Genomic DNA, 18,808 nt, shown 5'->3' on the forward strand with positions numbered 1-18,808 from the left:
TATCATACCATAATCTTTGGATATCTCATTTAGATCTAAAATAGCTTTTTGTAAGTTATCTTCAGAATTTGTAATTATTATTTGGTCGTCGGCAAAAAGGAGAGTGTTTAAGTTCGCTGTAGGAGAAAGTTTAATTCCTTGATGTAAATTTTTATTCCATTTTATTATTTCATTTGAGTAAATATTAAAAAGAGTTGCTGAGAGGGGACATCCCTATCGGAACCCTTGGTTTATCTCTCTCATATATGATAGCTCGTGATTTAATCTTATTTGTATTTGATTATTTTCATATATACTTGTGACAGCTTTTAAGATATTATTTGGTATTTGTCTTTCTTTTAATATGTTAAATAATATGTTTCTTTTAATTTTGTCAAATGCTTTTTCAAAGTCAATAAATGCAATATGTGTTTCTAAATTGTATTCTCTTCTTTTCTCTATTATTAATTTTAGGCAAAAGGCCAGGTCTATACATGATTGTCCTTTTCTAAATTCATTCTGTACTTCTAAAATAAAGTTTTTATAATATTTCATTAGTTTGCTATTTAAGATTCTGCTATATATTTAACAGGAATTTAGTATACTGATACCTCTATAGTTTTTTTATGTTAACTTTTTATATCCATGCTACATGCAAGAAGTTGCAAAACCTGCACCAAATCAGCTCCATGTATAGTCTTGTGATTAAGGAACACAATGAACCTGGTTGTTGTGTTTCTTGAACATCTAAACGTTGTTGTTTGGTGGGGGTGAGAAGCCACTTTCAAAAGACCTGAAACAAAATGAAATTGGTCTTACTGTGACACCAGTAATCCCATCATAGAAGAAATTACTGCCAAATGTTTTCAAGCAGGAAGTAACATGTTGGTGCTCCTTCAGGAATCCAGAAATGAAAATCACTAGATCAGAACAGTGTAATAACTAGAATGGCATGTTACAGCTTATCTTGGACATCTGTCCTGCCATTAGCAAAGCTGGTCATTAACACCAAGCCCAAACAAATCATTCCTGATGTTTTTTTTTCTCTAACCATCAAGCTTTCCCCATCAGTCATTTCTACTGTACTGTGTCTGATAAAGCCTTATAATGCCCACGTTGATACCAGCTCATTGTCATATGAGGAAAGTAGATGATGCAGGTCTCTTATTTCATCATCATTTTCCTCTCTTCATGTATTCATAACACTTCAAAAATGTGAGATGTGCTATTACCTTATGAATAAAACACCTTTTGTGTTTTTGGAAATTGAATTCAAAGGATACTGTTTAGAGAAGAGATTATTAATCTCCATTTGTTATGAGATCATCTCTATTAAGATTTTTTTATTCCAAGTGTTATACACAAGAGTTCAATTCTGATTGTGCAATAACTTTTAACTGTTTCTTTTAGAATCCAAAAAATCACTGACTCAAGGCCAAATCCAAAAATTATACACATTTAATAAAACTAAAGTGATATATACACTTTAGATAAAATTACAATACTACAAAATACTGGATCCAAGGCCTTCTAAAATAAATCTACACATTAGAGATTTTCTTATCCAAGAATATTAAAATCGCCTATTCTTTGAATCATTCTATTATTGGATTGTTTAACATATACTTAATCATGTCTACAAGACTAAACAACAACAGAATGTTCATAGTCAGTTTCTTTGTTGGGGCCTTTTCTGAAAATATAAACTTTTCTTTTTTTCCCATGGGATCCTTTCTTATCACCCTTATATAGAATACAGTATTATTCCTCACTGAAGTTTAAATACTCTTACCTCTTGCAGTACAGTTTGATGCACAATTTATTAATTTTTGTACTTTAGAAAAAAAGTTTCTCGTACTACTTCAAAAAAACATATTAAGTTGAGCTATATCTGACATCCTTAAGACAGATGAAACTTTCCAATCAGCGCTTCCTCAAACATTCCTTTAGAACATCGACTGCAATATCTTCTTTTATTTACTAATTACTTGTTGACAATCTCAACTCTTCCAGTTTAAAGACTCACAGTTTTTCTATTCCTTTTTGGGATCTATTATTAATATTCTTCCGACTGTCACATAAAACTAAATAAGCTTCATATAAGAACAAAATTCCTCCAGTCGATGTTCTTAAACTTCCATTAACTCTCTCTCTTGTTTTTCTGTTACTTCGATACCAAATGCTCTATCTGTCAGCTGTCAATCACCCATCAAAAACTCCTCGGCGAGCATGTGCATTCCATGAAAGTGGAAAGCAAGAAGTTAGGTATAATGGTTGACATGTTGTCTCCATTAGTGTAATGAGACTATCTTTATAAAACACAACTGAATAATTTTAAACTACAAAATTTCTGAAAGTAACACAACTATCCAAATCCAGTAAGTACATCAATTTTTCAAATGCTTTACATTTCATTTTGATAAAATATCAATAATGGGCACATCACAAGTGCCAACAATACATGTTATGAAACCAAAACTAATACTGTACTAATATAAACAATTTTTGTTTGTAAAAATATTCATAATTTTAAATTATTATTTTTTTTTTACATTTTTAATTCAAAGAATACACTATTTTTAGGAAAGACAAAATGAACAGATTGGTTTGGAGTGTTGTTAATGATAGTAGTGAAGTCGAATGCTGCAAGGGTAGCAGACTAAATATGTTATTATTTAAAGGCTAATAGCATGAAGTATAGATTTGGGTGTTTCTGTAGGTTAGGGTTCAGAGGTGAATGATTATGAAATGTGTTAGTAAATTTTGCCAGTGGGTATGAGCCAAATAATTGTTATGCATGATTTTAGTTATGTGAACAAAGGTTGGAATAAAGTACGGAGAGAATTCGTAGAATTGCTGAGAGAAAACTGTCTTAGGCAGCATTTGATGGAGAGTACTTGAGTTTGGGAAGATATTAGATCTAATTATAGTTTCAGAGAATATATCCATAAATGAGGTGGTCAGGTATTTCTTGATAAAGCCCTCCATCCATAAATGTAGGAAGCTTCATCAAGAAAGTACTATATGTTTAACAGCAGCTCAGGGAATTATGACAAAACATAGAAAACAGCTTTAAGCTATACTGCAAGAGAAAGAGACTTCGTTTTCTTGCAGTATGCAGGGAGTGAGCAATGTGGGAAATAGTTTAAGAATGCTTATTGGAAGTAGTTCCCGATTTCTCTTCCAGAGTTAGAAGAATAAATGGGATGGGAGTTAAATGGCTGCTCAATCTCATTAAACAAGAGCTCTGCAAATTAAGAGAAGATGAGCAGTTGCATAAGTACTGTAAAGTAAACTAGAAGAGTAACAAGCATGCTAACAAAATATGATTATGAAAAGCTTTTAACTAAGTGAACTAATGGAAGTCTTATAGTTCATTCATTATATAAACACAGAAGGTGCACTTTATTTGCAGAAGTATATCATCTGTGAATGAATTGAAGTATTGGCAAACACATAGACCTCTGAGTCTTTGGATTTAGGTGCCACCTTAATATCCAAATCTATTTTACATTAGTTACTTAGGTGCCACCTAAGTAACTAATGTAAAATAGATTTAAAAAAAAAAGTCATTAAATTTTTTATTTAATAAGTTAGGAAATTTAGTGACCTTTTTAGTTATCTTACATTAGCTACTTAGGTGGCACCTTTTGGAATTGTTAGTTGTGTACTGAAGATGCCTTTGATAGTTAGGCAAAAATTATACTAATAAAATAATATTTTACATGAGTTTATTTCGGTGTTATAATTTATTTAAACGTAAGACCTCCTTATGCTGTGATGACTGTAGTAGTAGTCCTACGAGGCATACTTTCCACAAGCATACGATAGCAATCAGTGAGAATTTTGGACCATTCTTCCTGTAAGCATGTAATGAGGTCCTGCACTGTTGTCGGGTAGACATCCCTTGATCTCACCCAATGCTCCATTTCATCCCACAGATGCTCAGTAGAGCTGAGATTACAGCTCTGTGGAGGCCAGTCAAGTGTGGTGACATTCATGTCCACAAACCATGTAGTCATAGCAGTAGCCTTATGACACAGTGCATTGTCTTGCTGAAAGAGATTATTGTCAGTTCTGCAGAAATGCTACAAAAAAATGCATCGCATTGTCCAGAATGTTCAGATACTATGAAGAACAGGACCATACCATCACACCGCTACCTCCAAATTTCATAGTTGGGGTTACGTACCCTGGTAAGAGACATTCACTGAGCATCTGCCACACCCATCCATCTGCTTGTTAAAGGGTATAGCGTGATTTGTCATCCCATAAGACAGCTTTCCAAGCGTCTGCATCCCACCGTACACAATCTTTGCACTACTGAAAATGACACTGCATGTTGGTTCTGGTAATATGGACTTTTGCAGTCCTACCATTGAAACCCATGTTTTGGAAGCCTTCGTTCTGAATGTTTTTATGTAGATTCGTGTTCCAGTCGATGCCTGGAACTCTGCATTCAATGGATCAGCCGATAAATGGTGGTTTTTACTTATTATCCTTCATATCACCATACGGTCACTTGCAGTTGACCTCTGTGCTTCCATGTCAGTATGGTATCTCTGATTGTTGACCTGGGCTGGCCAAATTTGTCAACAGTTTGCTGAACAAATAGGCCTGCAACATGGCATCCTATTACAATGCCTCTTTCAAACCACATCAGTTCCCTTCTCACAGCCATTTTACCCAGACACAGTTGCACTGACTTGGGAGCATCGTATTTCTCCAATTTATACTGGCTACAAATGTTACATGTAAGACTTGTTACATGGTAGGAGTGGGGTCCCCATTCACTTCTTTTCAAGCAGTGTATAACTCAACTCTGTGAGCATTCAAATAAAACTGATTTGCATTTTATTAATGTGTGCATTTCCTTAGAGTGGGGTCCCCATTCACTTCTTTTCAAGCAGTGTATAACTCAACTCTGTGAGCATTCAAATAAAACTGATTTGCATTTTATTAATGTGTGTATGTCCTAAACTTCATGTCAAATAATTATAACTGTTTATCACATTAATCAAAACTGTTTATTTATCTTGACTCAATGAAAGATATTTATGGTTAGCATCAGTAGTAGGATTTTATACTATGCCATTATTTCGTTGTCTGAGGCCACATATTCGTGAAACTTCAATGACCCAAGTTATTGGCAACTGTGCTGTACTGTTAGTTTTGAGCTCTGCCTTGCCTGTACTGGCCCGTACATTAGGTGAGAATGATTGCTAATAATTATTACTTGAGTATTTTGAGTTATACCTATGAAATAAAATGGAATATATTTTCCTATATTTCACCTTTTCAGATAATTTCTTTTCTACATATTGTAAAGTAATTCATAAAGTAATTTCTTTTCTACATATTGTTTCTCCTGGTTCTGTTACTATTGTATTATTACTTACTACCTATATTACTTTTGCTACTACTGCCAAGTCCTGCATTAAAAGAAGACTAGCCCCTTTTCCTCTCACAATTCTATCAGCACTTATGAGTTTACAAAAACTTAGAGATTTCCTTGCTGATTTCCTGTACAATCTCTGTTCATGTCTTATCTTCCTACTATGATATTATGCCTTAGTAGGAGATACAGTACATCTTTTATGTGGGCACAATAAGTTGCCAAATTTGGATACAGATTTGAGAATCCAAATATGGATTTGTTAAGAGAGGTTGTTTTAGCAAGCAATTTTTACATATTTGCAATGGGGCAATTGATGTATGAATAAGGAAAAGCCAGAATGCTTATACATATTAGTTTTGAAAAACCTGTGATATATTCTACATGACAAATCAATTAGTACTTACATTTGCCAAGGGTGCCACAAAGGTTGGGTGGTGGGGGAGCAAGCATTATGAGGTCATGGAGTTATGCAACCTTAAACAATATCATTACCTTCATTTTTGTTAATAAAGAAGCAGTGACTTGAACCAGCTAAGCTACCAAAGTGGAAGAGATTAAATGGTTATATGGAGTTTTTTGCAGATGTTGCACAGCTGGAGAGGGTTACAAGAAGGGGAAACCAATGCTGTGGCCCTCTAGGAAGAGCTGCATATACTGTGTGTTTGGGTACATAGCAAAAAATTGAATGTTGCAAAATGTAAGATTTTTAACTTTTGAAATACAAGCTTGGGATGCTGTTTACAGTATATCTGACCATTGTGGAGATTTGTCGAAGGCAATATGAGACATAGGGTGAATTGAAAAAAGATTGGAAATTTAAGCCTCATTTCTAGAATTGTGAGAATGCAATGAGTCATGGTAGTGATAGGATGAAAATTGACATATAGAAATAAGGAGTTTATAATACCACTGTACAAGATTTTGATAAGGCTGCATACTATGCTCTGATTTATTTATCTAGTTTTCAAGGAAATGAGAAGATTTTTGGAAAAGAGAGGCTGGAGAAGTCACTAATGTATTGTCGGATTTCTGGAATGCTATTGGATATGAAGACAGGTAAAGAGAATGCAATCTATAGAGCCTGGTAGATAGAAGTGGGGGAGAGGGGAATGATATGATTGATACATAAGTTGCATCATATTAATAAAAAGAGATTTCTTCTAGAGTGGAGGAGATAAAGAGGCAATGCTTGTAAATTTCATAAGGAGTGAGGAGCAGGTTTTGGCTTAAAGAGTGGTGAGTGAGTATAAATGCATTGCCTAAGTATGGTGAGTGCAGATATAAAGTTTGTCACGAACCCTTCTGTGATAGTTTTTACTCTATGAAGGTTGTGCAATAATAATAATAATATAATATAAAAGAAGAAACATTCGATGTCATTATATTCCTTGTATGCAATGCTTCTTACCTATTATCGATAGTAATCTACAGTGACTACTGGACCTTGCCAAGGCCTTTGACAGGATACCACATGGAACCCTAATCAGTAAACTGGAGCAGATGGGGATAGATATAGGGTTGGTAAGATGGATAGGAGGGTGGTTGAAGGAGAGATACCAGAGAGTGGTTTATTCAGGAGTGGAGTCAAAAAGACGTCTTGTGACTAGTGGAGTGCCGCAGGGCTCTGTTCTTGGACCACTGCTTTTCAATTTGTTCATCAATGATATTGGAAAGGATTTGAGAGGAAGTGTTCACTTGTTTGCTGATCATGCAAAGTTGGGTAGAGCAATTGTGAGTGCACAGGATGTCAAAATTTTACAGGATGATTTGGATAGTTTGGAGGACTGGGCTAGGAAAAATGGATGTCAGTTTAATGTGGCAAAGTGTAAGGTTATGCACTTTGGGGTGAAAAGAACAGCAGCAGTATATCGCATTGGTGGAACCATACTCTAGGAGATTGATGAGGCCAGGGATTTGGTTGTGCTGATGGATAGGGAGTTGAAGTTTAGGGGGCACATTGCAAAAGTGACTAAAACAGCTCACCAAATCACTTGGCTTTTGAAAAATACTTTAACATGCAGAGACAAACAAGTTGTTGTTCCTCTGTATCGAGCCTTGATAAGACCCCATCTGGACTTCTGTGCCCAGTTATGGGCACCAGGGTTTCTTCGTGATGGGGAGGAAGTGGAGAGGGTCCAGAGACGAGTGACCAAGATGATAGCAGGTCTGTGGAATGAACCTTATGAGAATAGGTTGAGGATTTGTGGGTTGCAGAAATTGGACGATAGGCAAAGGAGGGGTGATATGATTGAGACATTCAAATTACTGAAGGGTTTTTATAAGATTGATCCAGAAGATATTTTTGAAAATATGACTGGTGGTGGGAGGACTAGGGGCCATGCATGGAAGCTGGGCAAGAGCGTGGTTGACAAGGGTGTTAGAGCTAGGTTTTTTACTTGGAGAGTGGTGAATGAGTGGAATAAGCTTCCAGAGTCTGTTGTGGGTGCTACGACCGTGAATGAGTTCAAGGCAAGATATGATAGATACTGTGTGAATGTTGAATAGTTGTTCCAGACATGATGTTAGGGCCTCCCTCGATGAATCTGTCGACTCCTTGGAGTTTCCCGGAACAATAATAATAATAATAATGTAATAATTGTTGGAAATGCATTTCTGAATATAAGGAAAAGGAAAGGAGGAAAAGATATAAAAAACTGAACTGTGTATGTGTGTGGATAACTAATACAAACCTCCAAGTTAATATGGTGAATATTTTGCCTTCTTAGTCTTCAGTTGAATAATAGGAGTTGTCAGGATTCAATTTTTACTTTTAAGACAAATAGTAAAAAAAAAACATGGAAGTATAATAAGAATATGAATTATTTAAGTTCTTTATAATGCTAAGCAATATATAGAAATTTTAAGTCAGCAGATAGAATAAGTGACTACAGGAAGATTATTCATTACTATATGGATCTTGTGATGAACGTAAGTGTAATTAGTCTATATCAAAATTGGAGATATTAAACTTAGCTCTTTACTTTATCCATGTTATGTATATAAATAATCCAGTAAAAAGAAAAACTTCGAAAAATAACCACACGCAGAGGGGAGGGGGTAACGTTGACTGCATATCATTGGATAGACTAAGTTAAATGTTTCAGTAATCCAGCCACAGTTTTTAGTGAAGATGGCAAATATGACACTTGATGATAGTATAAGCAGTATTGGAATTAAGAATTCATAATGGCATAAGTTCTTACCATGGTTATACTATGGTAAGAACGGTTGTTGGATTAACTGATTGGCTTCAGGTTGGAAAGAGAATTAGGCATAGATACTTACTTTCTCCTCACCTGTTTAGTATCTATGCTAAGGACATTGTTCTAGAAGCACTGCATAAGCTTAGCACAGGAATTAGGATAGTGGCAGATTGAGCAATCTGAGGTGTGCTGATAATACAATATTCCTCTGTAATGACAAAAAAGAACTAGAACAATCCTTGATAAAGCTAATCAGATCAGTAAGAACAGAGGACTTCAACTCAATCCTAGCAAGACGAAGATTATGGTTCTCAGAGGAAATGCAAACAGGGATGCTCCTAAGAAACAAGTGTACCTTAATGGAGAAAGAATTGAGGAAGTCAACAAGTTCGAGTACCTGGATCCATTATTAATGTGAAGAATTACTTTTCGAACGTCAAGAGAAGATTAGGAAGGGCTAAAACAACAGTCAGAAACTTGTCTAAAATCTGGAAGGATGGATCTATCTCCACAGGAACAAAGTTGAGGACTTTGGATGCAGCTGTTTTTTCCAACAGCAACTTATGGATGTGAGACTCGGAACCTAAAGAAGTCTGATAGGAAAAGGATAGCTGCTTTTGAGATGTGGTGTTACAGAAGGCTGTTGAGGATATCATACTGAAAGGCAGACAAATGGATGGTTGTTAGAAAGGATTGGTAGAATTTTAAGGATATTGACTGAAGAAAGTTGAAATACTTTGGACACATTGATATGATGGAAAGAGGACTTCTCAAAACAGTAATGGAAGGTAAAGTTTTCCTAGAAAAAAGAGGACAGGTAGATATGCCATCCATCCATCAATTAGATAGATGGATGATGTGTCTAGAGTGACTGATCTTCAGAGTTCAAGCCTCCAGAAAAGCATACAACAGGACCACCTGTCGAGGACTGATGTTGCACATCAACAAGCATTCGAGTGACCATACAGCATCTGATAATGTTCAATGAATAGGTGGATACCAATGAGGATTACTTCATTGACACATTTAGCACAAATGTTTGGATCTAAAGACTCTAAAACAATATCCCAACCAAGGGAGTACTATCTTGTTTCAGGTAGCACCTTGGAAAAAGTTGTAACTTGTGTTCCCATATTTTATTGTTATTAAAAGTGTTTCCTCCAAAATATCCATCAAACGAAATTGCAACAGCAGATTCTAAGGAGCTGAATACTACTATATGAACTACTTTATGTGCCTCAAAGGTTTCTCATTTTAATACTGATGTGCAAGTATGGGTCTTGCCAGTGCAGCACAATCAAATACTGACAAAACCAACCTAGAATCACCTGACTTTTGTTCTTCTCTGGCTGAAAATCTCCCTGCCCTCCACTCAGTCAAATTCATTTGCTGTCTCTGTCTCTCTTTCAGTGCCATCAATCACTCTGAACTCTTTAACTTCCTCTTCATAAACATTGATTTTCTCCAGTCCCCACTTTCCTAGCAGCAAAATTATCCTCCTAGGAGATTTTAATGTTTGAGATACTTTCTGGTTCTCCTACTCCAATTGCACAGATCAAACAGGCAGAGATGCTGCAATATTTGCCATCACTAACAATCTTACACAGATTGTTCACATGCCAAACTCATAATCCTAACCACACTCTCCAAACACTGTACATCTCTTTCTCCCTAGTGATCCTTCCAAGTACACTGTTAATGTTGTTAGGTCCCTAAGGTAATTCGGTCTACAATCTAGTGCTTATCACCTTCTCTCCAGTGGAATGATACTTATGCAGCCATTCTCAATCAAAAGTAGTCTGGCATTATAACAGTTCTAAGTGGAATGACCTTCATGAGTTCTGTGCTTCATATCCATAGTTGGACTATTGTTTTCTGTCTTCCAATCCAACCATATGCATCTAACGCATCACTGAAGTAATCCTTTCTGGCATGGAAACATACTTTCACTGCAATCCTCTTCCATCCCCCCCCCCCCATCTAAGCCTTGGTTCTCTAAAAGGTGTGTCAAGGCAGTACAAGCAAGAAATTGAGCATACAACAACTGGCTTTCATGAAGAACCATCTTCCTTTAATGCTTATACCCAAGCCCAAAACAGTTGCAAGAAACATCACTGTTTCTGCAGGAAACTTGTATTTTGTCCAAATGGCAGCTGAGCCTTTTGTTCTCTTGCCAAAGCAATCATTTATAATTTTGCCCAACATGTCTTTCACTCTGTCATGCCAGATGGCTCTATTGCATCATTGCCACACACACACACACACAAAAAAATGATCTCATTGCTTCATACTTTCCTCCATTGCATGCATAACTGATCTTGATAAATGCCCAATCATTCAAAATGCCCAATATTCAGTGTAATACTTTCTCTGTCATTTTTTCAGAAAGAGATTAGAAGAATATTATCTAAATGACACTGAAAAATATCCTGGTCATGATGGCATTCCTCTGATAGTCCTGAAAGTTTGTGTGCCAGAACTGACTTCTGTTCTTTGTTGCCTGTTTATTCTCTCTTACTCCATTTGCATCTGCTCTTAAGCCTACGAATGATGTTCAATCACTCTGAACATTGATTGAACATTAAGCCTATGAACAATTACAAATCACTACCATCAAACTATCACCCCAATCTCTCTTTCACCTCATTTTTCTCTCTAAAGTAATGGAGAGCCAAATTATACACTATTTTGATGGCATCTAACTAATGAATGACCTCCAGTATGGATTTTGCTGCTGCCAATCAAGAGGAGATATGCTTGCATATTATCCATCTCTGGACAGATTTTTTTCCAAGTTACTTACTTGATCAGGTCCTCTTCTGAATCCACAAAAGCAGTTATTCTTTCTTCCATATAAATTTATAAATCCAAGTTGATCTCTGCTTAGTTTTCCTTCTATTTTATTTCTTATTCTCCTTTGCATTATTTTGAGATGTATTTCTGAAGCATGTGACATGAATTTACATGTGCAATAATATTTATTATCTATAGCAAGGGTTTTCAACCCGTCGATCGCGGAGCGATTTTTGGTCGATCTCTTGTGTATTCCTCCTTACTTACAAATTTAATTAAAACTGAAAACGTAATATTTTATTTATCATTATTTTGTGTTATTTTTAATTCGCTTTAAGTGTATTGCTATTGTTTATTTATTTTTCGTCAAATCAATAATTTTCTTATAAGTCCAGGAAAATGAATTAATTTGGATCAGTGGAAGTCAAACAGCGAGCCGAGTGAATACGATTATAAGCAAAATGTACAAACTCGATTGTAGCTTAAATATTAAATATTCCAAAGCACATTACATTGATTTTTTTACTTGGGTTAAGTCCCATGTGAATATTGTAAAAAAATAAACTTTGTTTGTCTCAGTATAGTTTGTATTAGATGTTTTTGTAAATAACTCTTTTGAAGCTAACTGTATATACTGCTTTAATAAGAATATGTTAGAGTGTTAAAAACAAAGGCAATGTTTTTGTCGCCGAAGCTGTACATGGCAGCATTAGAAAGATTGTTATTGAAACTTGTACGTATGAGAAAGGCTTGCAGGCTCTAAGTGTAAACATCTCTGAAATCATTCAGAAAGAGTTCAAACAACTTTCCGATGGCCGGCAACTTACAATCAAAAGAAAGCGGAGGAGAACCAAAGGCGTGCCGAACTTGAAACTTAAGATGAAAGGCTCATACTGATTCTTTGGGGGTTGCCAAACTTCATGTGAGGTCTCAGAGGAGGCCAAATAAAAGGGTACTGAAGCAAGCAGAAGGGGTCCCGGTTCCAGAATTGCTGTCAGAGAGAAGGCCGATTGGTCCAGAGTCGCCGTCAGAGAGACTGCCCGGATTCACGTTGAGAGAGGAGTTTCCCACTTCCAGAAACGAGCTTCTCGGTTCAAGACGTCGCTAGAGAGAGAGAGAGACTACTTCTAGGCTGAAACAAGGTTTCAAATTGCCGAAAGGAAGAGTTCCAATTGCCGGAGAAAAGTTTCCAGGCCAGGTTAATGTCAGACATTCACCAGTGTGTTGTGTTTTCATTAAAATTTGATGAATCAAACGACTTTTCTGATATTTCTCAGTTAATGGTATTTATTCGCATGGTATTTCAAGATTATTTGAATAAAGAAGAACTTTTGAAAATTATACCATTATTGGGAAGGACTAGGGGAGAAGACATTTTTTCGGCATTTGATGAATTTGTGAAACAACACAAACTTCTGCTTTTTAAACTTGCGTCTATTACTACTGATGGTGCTCCGCAATGATAGGTAATAAATCAGGCTTCATTTCATTATCTAAAAACGATGACAAACAACCAGATTTTTTAATGTACCACTGTATTATTCACCAAGAAGTATTGTGTAGTAAAAGATGTTTTGGATATTACATTTAAAATTGTAAATTCTGTTTGAGGAAAAGCCCTGCAACAGCGGTTATTTAAATTACAGGCAGATGATGATAGGGAACTTCTGTTGTACAATAATGTTTGCTGGCTCAGCAGAAGTCAATTTTTAGAAAAATTTCTTGTATTAATTAACGATATAAAAATTTTTCTTGATGAAAAATGAGATATTTATCCACAATTGAGTGATAAAAGATGGTTGTTACACTTATCATTTTAGTAGATTTCTGTACAAAATTAAGCAATTTAAATTTAGAGTTACAAGGTAGAGATAAAAATTTAATTGACGTTAAATTCAATAAAAACTTTCCATTAATACTTACTTTTATTAAAGAAAACTATAAATGACCGCGAGTTTAGACATCTCCCATATTTATTAATATTTTTTGAACAAAATCAAGAAATTCGCTATGATTTAAAAGAATTTATTCATGAAATAGAATTAGTTGAGGAAGAAATAAATTCAAGATTTAAAGATTTTAATAAAACTGAAATCATTGTATCTTTTATCAATAATCCATTTCAAGAAAACTTGAACATCACAGAAATTTCAAATAAAATTAGTGGGCTGTTTGATATAATCGAAGCTGAAGTAGAACTTGAGATAATAAACATTCAGAATAGTTTACATTTAAAATCAATAAATAATGAAGTAATTTGGAAGTATGCACATGAAAAATTCTCGATATTAACTGATATTGTGTGAAAAATTCTGTCGTGTTTCAGATCGACATACTTGTCAGAATCCGCTTTTTCAGATATGACCGTCATAAAAAATCAATTAAGAAACCAAATTGCAAATGATCATATGGATGATTTTCTGCGATTGGCCACTTCTTCATATCAACGTGACTGTGAAAATATTGTGAGGTCCAAACAATGCCAAACTTCACATTAACTTTTTTTTTTTTTAATCAACCAGCATTTCCTTTAACTGTGAGTTTGTAATCAATCTGTTGTTTTTTCTAACTTTTGTTTTCCAAAATAGAAAAATAAATATTTTATTCCAATATATTTTTTTTTTTGTTGTATTAAAATAATTAAGTGATAAATAAATTTTTAAACATGCAAATAAAGTTTTTAGTTGTTTATTTGTGCATAAACAGGTTGGGGGAACGTGATCTATATAAGAGAGTAGATTGCCGAATAACTTATAGAAAAGTAGCTCGTCTAGTAAAAAGGTTGAACACCACTGCTATAGGTTGACACCAGCATCTCATGTATGAGTGTAGCATTAAAGCAATGCCCCCATTTGCCTTTTTTATAATTCTATACAACATATGGGTGTGAGGGTGCTGCTTCATGAGAGAAGAGATCAGTTAGAAAGTTATAGTCTGAATTCACACTGTACTTAGAAGAGTCAATAGTAGGGTGTTTGGATAGTGCTGATGATTATCTAGTATTCGAATAAGCAGGTAAATGACTTGTGTAAGATCATCAGCGATAGTAAATGTTTCAGTATCTCTACCTACCTTATCTGTGCGGTTGGAAGATAAAAAGCCAGTTTATCTTGTGAATGTTAAAAATCTCCAAGTAAAATGGCCTGTTAGGAATGTTAGACAAGAAAATCAATATTTAAAGAAAGGAAATCAGAAAGTTAATGGTTGGTGACATTTGGAGAATGATAGCAACAACAAATGAATTTGATAGGTCAAGAAGGTTAAGGAGTATACTCTGGCATGGTATATCAAAGCAAACATATGCACAGATGCCACCTTTGAGTCAAATAACTGGGAAAGTCAAGATTAGTAATGCATGCACACTGGAGATGGAATTGAACATCACTGAGGTTGGAACTGAGACTGTATGTATTTGTGAAATAGATTTGGACAGTTCTCCACACTGTTGAGTGCAAGGGCCAACAACATTCACAGGACTACCTTGAGTTTTCAATGCGGCTGTTACTAGCTAGCCCTTCATTTTTACACTAGCATTGCTTTTTTTTTATAGTCAGTGGTCCATGCTTCATCACCATTTTGACATTTTTCATCTAGTTGATGATCTGGTCATTGACATCATGTCACTTTCACCAGGTGATTGGAAGTTTGCTCCATCTTTCTGTTGGGCATATGGGTCCAAAGCAGCATTACCTGACAGTTTTTCTATGGTTGAAGTTACATGTTTCAGCAAGCTTTTTAATAACATCCTTTAGTGTCATATTTGTTTCCAGGATGTTGAGAATGACTTCATTATTTTTTATTTTATTTAATATATTTGTTTTATTTTCTGTTTATGTTGAGTCATGTGCTGCTGTTGTTGTGATAAAGTTATGGAGCTTGCAGGTAGGTACTTTTATTGTTCAGGCAGTAGTCATGAATCATTTTGAGTTTTCCTTCTGTTGAATCAGTTTTTGCTAGAAAAATTTTCCCAAGAATGCTAAGCCACTTTTCAAGACTATCAGTGTTCTTTCTGAGTTTTAACAGTTGTTTGATGTACGAGAAGGATGGGAGCAGAAAATTGACTGGTTATGGTTAGCCAGAAGTTTTTGTGCTGATTCGTTGCTTTTGTACTACTGCATCCACTGGCAACAGAAATCACACACAAAACTTTTGTTTCTGTGATGTCCGGTCTGCTACTATATAAAATGATTTGTTTCATTAGTCTGTCTGCAGTAGCAATACCTAGAGTGCTCTGACATCACTAGACATTATTGTTGCCATCTTTGCTTCATTCAGCAGGCATAGTTGGATCTTGGTATGTCTATTAACTTTTTTTGGATCATTCAGAGTACTTATGGATTTATCTAGAGTGCTTCAGCCCCTTGAGAACTTTTGCTTTGCTTTCACTTGAGGTTTGAAAATCCTTTTAAAAATTATTAAAAGAGAAATTAAAAAGCACAAATTTGCTGTAAAATATTGCAGTGTCACCTTTGTCTTCTTCTCATGAAGTCAACTAACTATTCTCCATGTACAAAAATCATTCTTTAAGTTTTTACAAGAACGAAACTGTTACATCTTGATTTACTGGGGTAAAATATGAATGAAAACAATTATAATTTCTTATTGAATTTATTAGATAGCACATTTAGTCAATCTACTGAAATGTAGGCAATGTATTGTCCTGTATAACATTCCATTTATCCAATCTAATTGTAGTTTATCAGCATTCATAAATTTCATTGCTCATATAATGGCTTTTCAGCCTTCAGCTGGAAAGCTGTTATAAATATTCTTTATGTCCTAGACAGGATTTGAACCCAGGTCTTCCCAGGAAAAGGTCATTGAACGTTGCCAACTTAGTTATGGAGGCTCGAATTCTACTCTTTTTATTAGCTAACAAAGTAATCTCATTTTTCATAAGAAGGATCTCGCCTTCTTCCCCATATTTTTAATATAAAAAATCTGATTTAATTTTTCTTTCTGGATTGACACACACACACACACACACACACACAATATGTACATCTTCAGCCTCCAAAACTTGGGTGTTCTGTTTGTTTGAGATGCTGATTGACCTTGTTGAGTCAGAGGCGGGAGATTAGAGAGATGAGTGGTATGACAGAGGGTGAGAATAGCGAGAGAAATATGAATAAAATAATGGGAGCGGGGAGTATGGAAAGGTTGAAAGATTGTGTGAAGTTTTTGGAGATGGTCTCAATTGGGAGGATTAATGGCAAATAAGAGTGGCTGACAGAGAGAGAGATAGATGAGCTGAAAGAGCAGATGGAATGTCTAAGGAATGAGATTAGGCGAATGGAAGAGATGAATGCAAGGCAAATCAGAGTGTGAGAGAGAGTTATGGGAATGATAGAAGAGGAGAGAATAGGAACAGTAGAAGAGAGGGAATGAGAGAGAGTTAAGGGAATGGTAGAAGAGAGAGAGAGTCATGGGGAATGATAGAAGAGGAGAGAATAGGAACAGTAGAAGAGAGGGAATGAGAGAGAGTTAAGGGAATGGTAGAAGAGAGAGTGAGAGAGAGTCATGGAGAATGATAGAAGAGGAGAGAATAGGAACAGTAGAAGAGAGGGAATGAGAGAGAGTCATGGGGAACGATAGAAGAGGAGAGAATAGGAACAGTAGAAGAGAGGGAATGAGAGAGTTATGAGAATGTTAGAAGAGAGAATGAAAACAGTAGGAGAGAAGGAATGAGAAGAATGTGAGGGAGCACTGGAACCAGGAAGGCAGGTGAGTAGGGGAACACAGAAAATGTTAGAGCAGAGAGAGTGAGGGATGCTCCCGAGGAACATCCGAGGGATGCAGTCGAGGAACAGGGTAGTAAGAGGTGTAATGTATGGGGACTCGATGATCCTTGGTGTACAATATAGGATGTGTGAGGAGTGTTTGCCTTGAGGAACGATAGAAAGTGTGGCTATTGCAATTAAGAGGGGCAAATGGTGGATGAGATTCTATAAAATCGGATTCTTGCCTGAGGTTGTACAACAGAAGATGCAAAGAGGAAAGATAGTGGAAGAGGAAAGAAAGAGAGGTATGATAGTGATGAGCTGAGCAGAAGAGCAGTAATGTTGAATAACATAATAGCTAGAATGTGGATGCTTGGAGGGCGTTTGAGGACAGAGAGGAATTGTATGTGAGAGACCGCTTGCATTTGAATGAGGAAGGACGTAGGCATCTGGAGAGATTGCTGTTCTGAATGAGGCTGTGTGTGTGTCAATGCAGGGAAACTAGAAAGCCCAGGGGGGATGGTAGCAGGGGTGACCTCTTGTGGAAATGGATACTTGGGAGAAGGGGGACGACATCAGGTAACACTGAGCCTGGTGGAGTCTAGAGGGGATAATGTTGGGTATAGAAACGGTGGCATTTTTATTCTCTACACTAATGCCAGGAGTATCTAGAATAAAGGAGAGTAATTGGTGGTGCTGATAGCATTAGCCTGGCCAAAGATTATTGGGATCGCTGAGATGTGGTTGACAGAAGAGGATATAATAAGAATAGAAGTAGCAGGGTACAGCATTTTTTGGCTGGATAGGAAGGGAAAGCGTGGTGGTGGAATACTGCTTATGATAAGTGACAACTTATGTCCTCTAAGAGTGGAGGCTTTGAAAGGCAGTGACAATAATGATTTTGAAAGCATATGGTGTGAGGTAAAGGTGGGCAAGATAGGATATTTAGTGGGGTGTTGCTACAAACCAGGGAGCACAGAGGGTGGATACCAGGAGATGTTTAGACAGTTGAGCTTGGCAAGTGCAAGAAGAATGATTGTTATGGGAGATTTTAACTACAATAGTATAAATTGGGGGAAAGGAAGATGCATGTAGCAATAAGGGAATGGAATTTCTAGAATTCTTGAGGGACAAATGTCTTAGACAGCATGTAATAGAGGGAACAAGAGGTGCAGGAGTTTTGGATTTGGTCATAGCATCAGAGAGTGACCATGTGGTTTTGACTTGGAAGATGAATAGACATGCAGAAGTATCAAAGAGATGGGAACGTATGTGAAATTATAAAGCAGGTGATTATAATAGTATTAGACATCAACTTGGGGAAGCTTCATGGAGGGAGGAATTGGAAGGCTGTGATATCATTACTGCTTGGGAAATTGTGAAGGAATATTTGTTTAGCAGCAATAGTAAGCGGTATTCCATAAGTGAAGAAGAGGATACAATTTGGAGTAAAGTGGATGACAAACAATATTAAACAGAAATTGCATGTGAAAAAAAGGCTATGTAAGAGAGATGAGGAGTCAAGTGAAGAGCAGATGCATGAAGAATATAAGACACAGACCAGGAGAGTGACTAGTATGGTAAGGAAGGTGAAACTGGAATATGAGAAGAGATTGGCCCTTAGATCCACAGAAAATCCTAGGGCATTTTTTAGCAATGTGGCCAGTAGGAGGAGAAATGATTGTGGAAGAATGATGTGGGATAAAAATGGGAAT

The 18,808-nt window shown here is 36.1% G+C and overlaps 1 protein-coding gene across 3 annotated transcripts in view; it reads left to right on the plus strand.

The window, feature by feature from the left end:
• lili (LMBR1-like protein lilipod) overlaps window positions 1–18,808 on the plus strand; it is a 434,111-nt gene that overhangs the window by 387,835 nt on the left and 27,468 nt on the right. For all 3 annotated transcript variants that reach the window (XM_090398849.1, XM_090398851.1, XM_090398850.1), the window contains one exon: window positions 5,031–5,188. In XM_090398849.1, coding sequence (XP_090254975.1) covers window positions 5,031–5,188 — 158 coding nt within the window. The remainder of the gene's footprint in view (window positions 1–5,030; window positions 5,189–18,808) is intronic.

Source organism: Typopeltis vanoorti, chromosome 10 (assembly GCF_054136105.1).
Source record: "Typopeltis vanoorti isolate ZY-2024b chromosome 10, IOZ_Tvanoo_1.0, whole genome shotgun sequence".
In the NCBI taxonomy this organism is placed as follows: domain Eukaryota; kingdom Metazoa; phylum Arthropoda; class Arachnida; order Uropygi; family Thelyphonidae; genus Typopeltis; species Typopeltis vanoorti.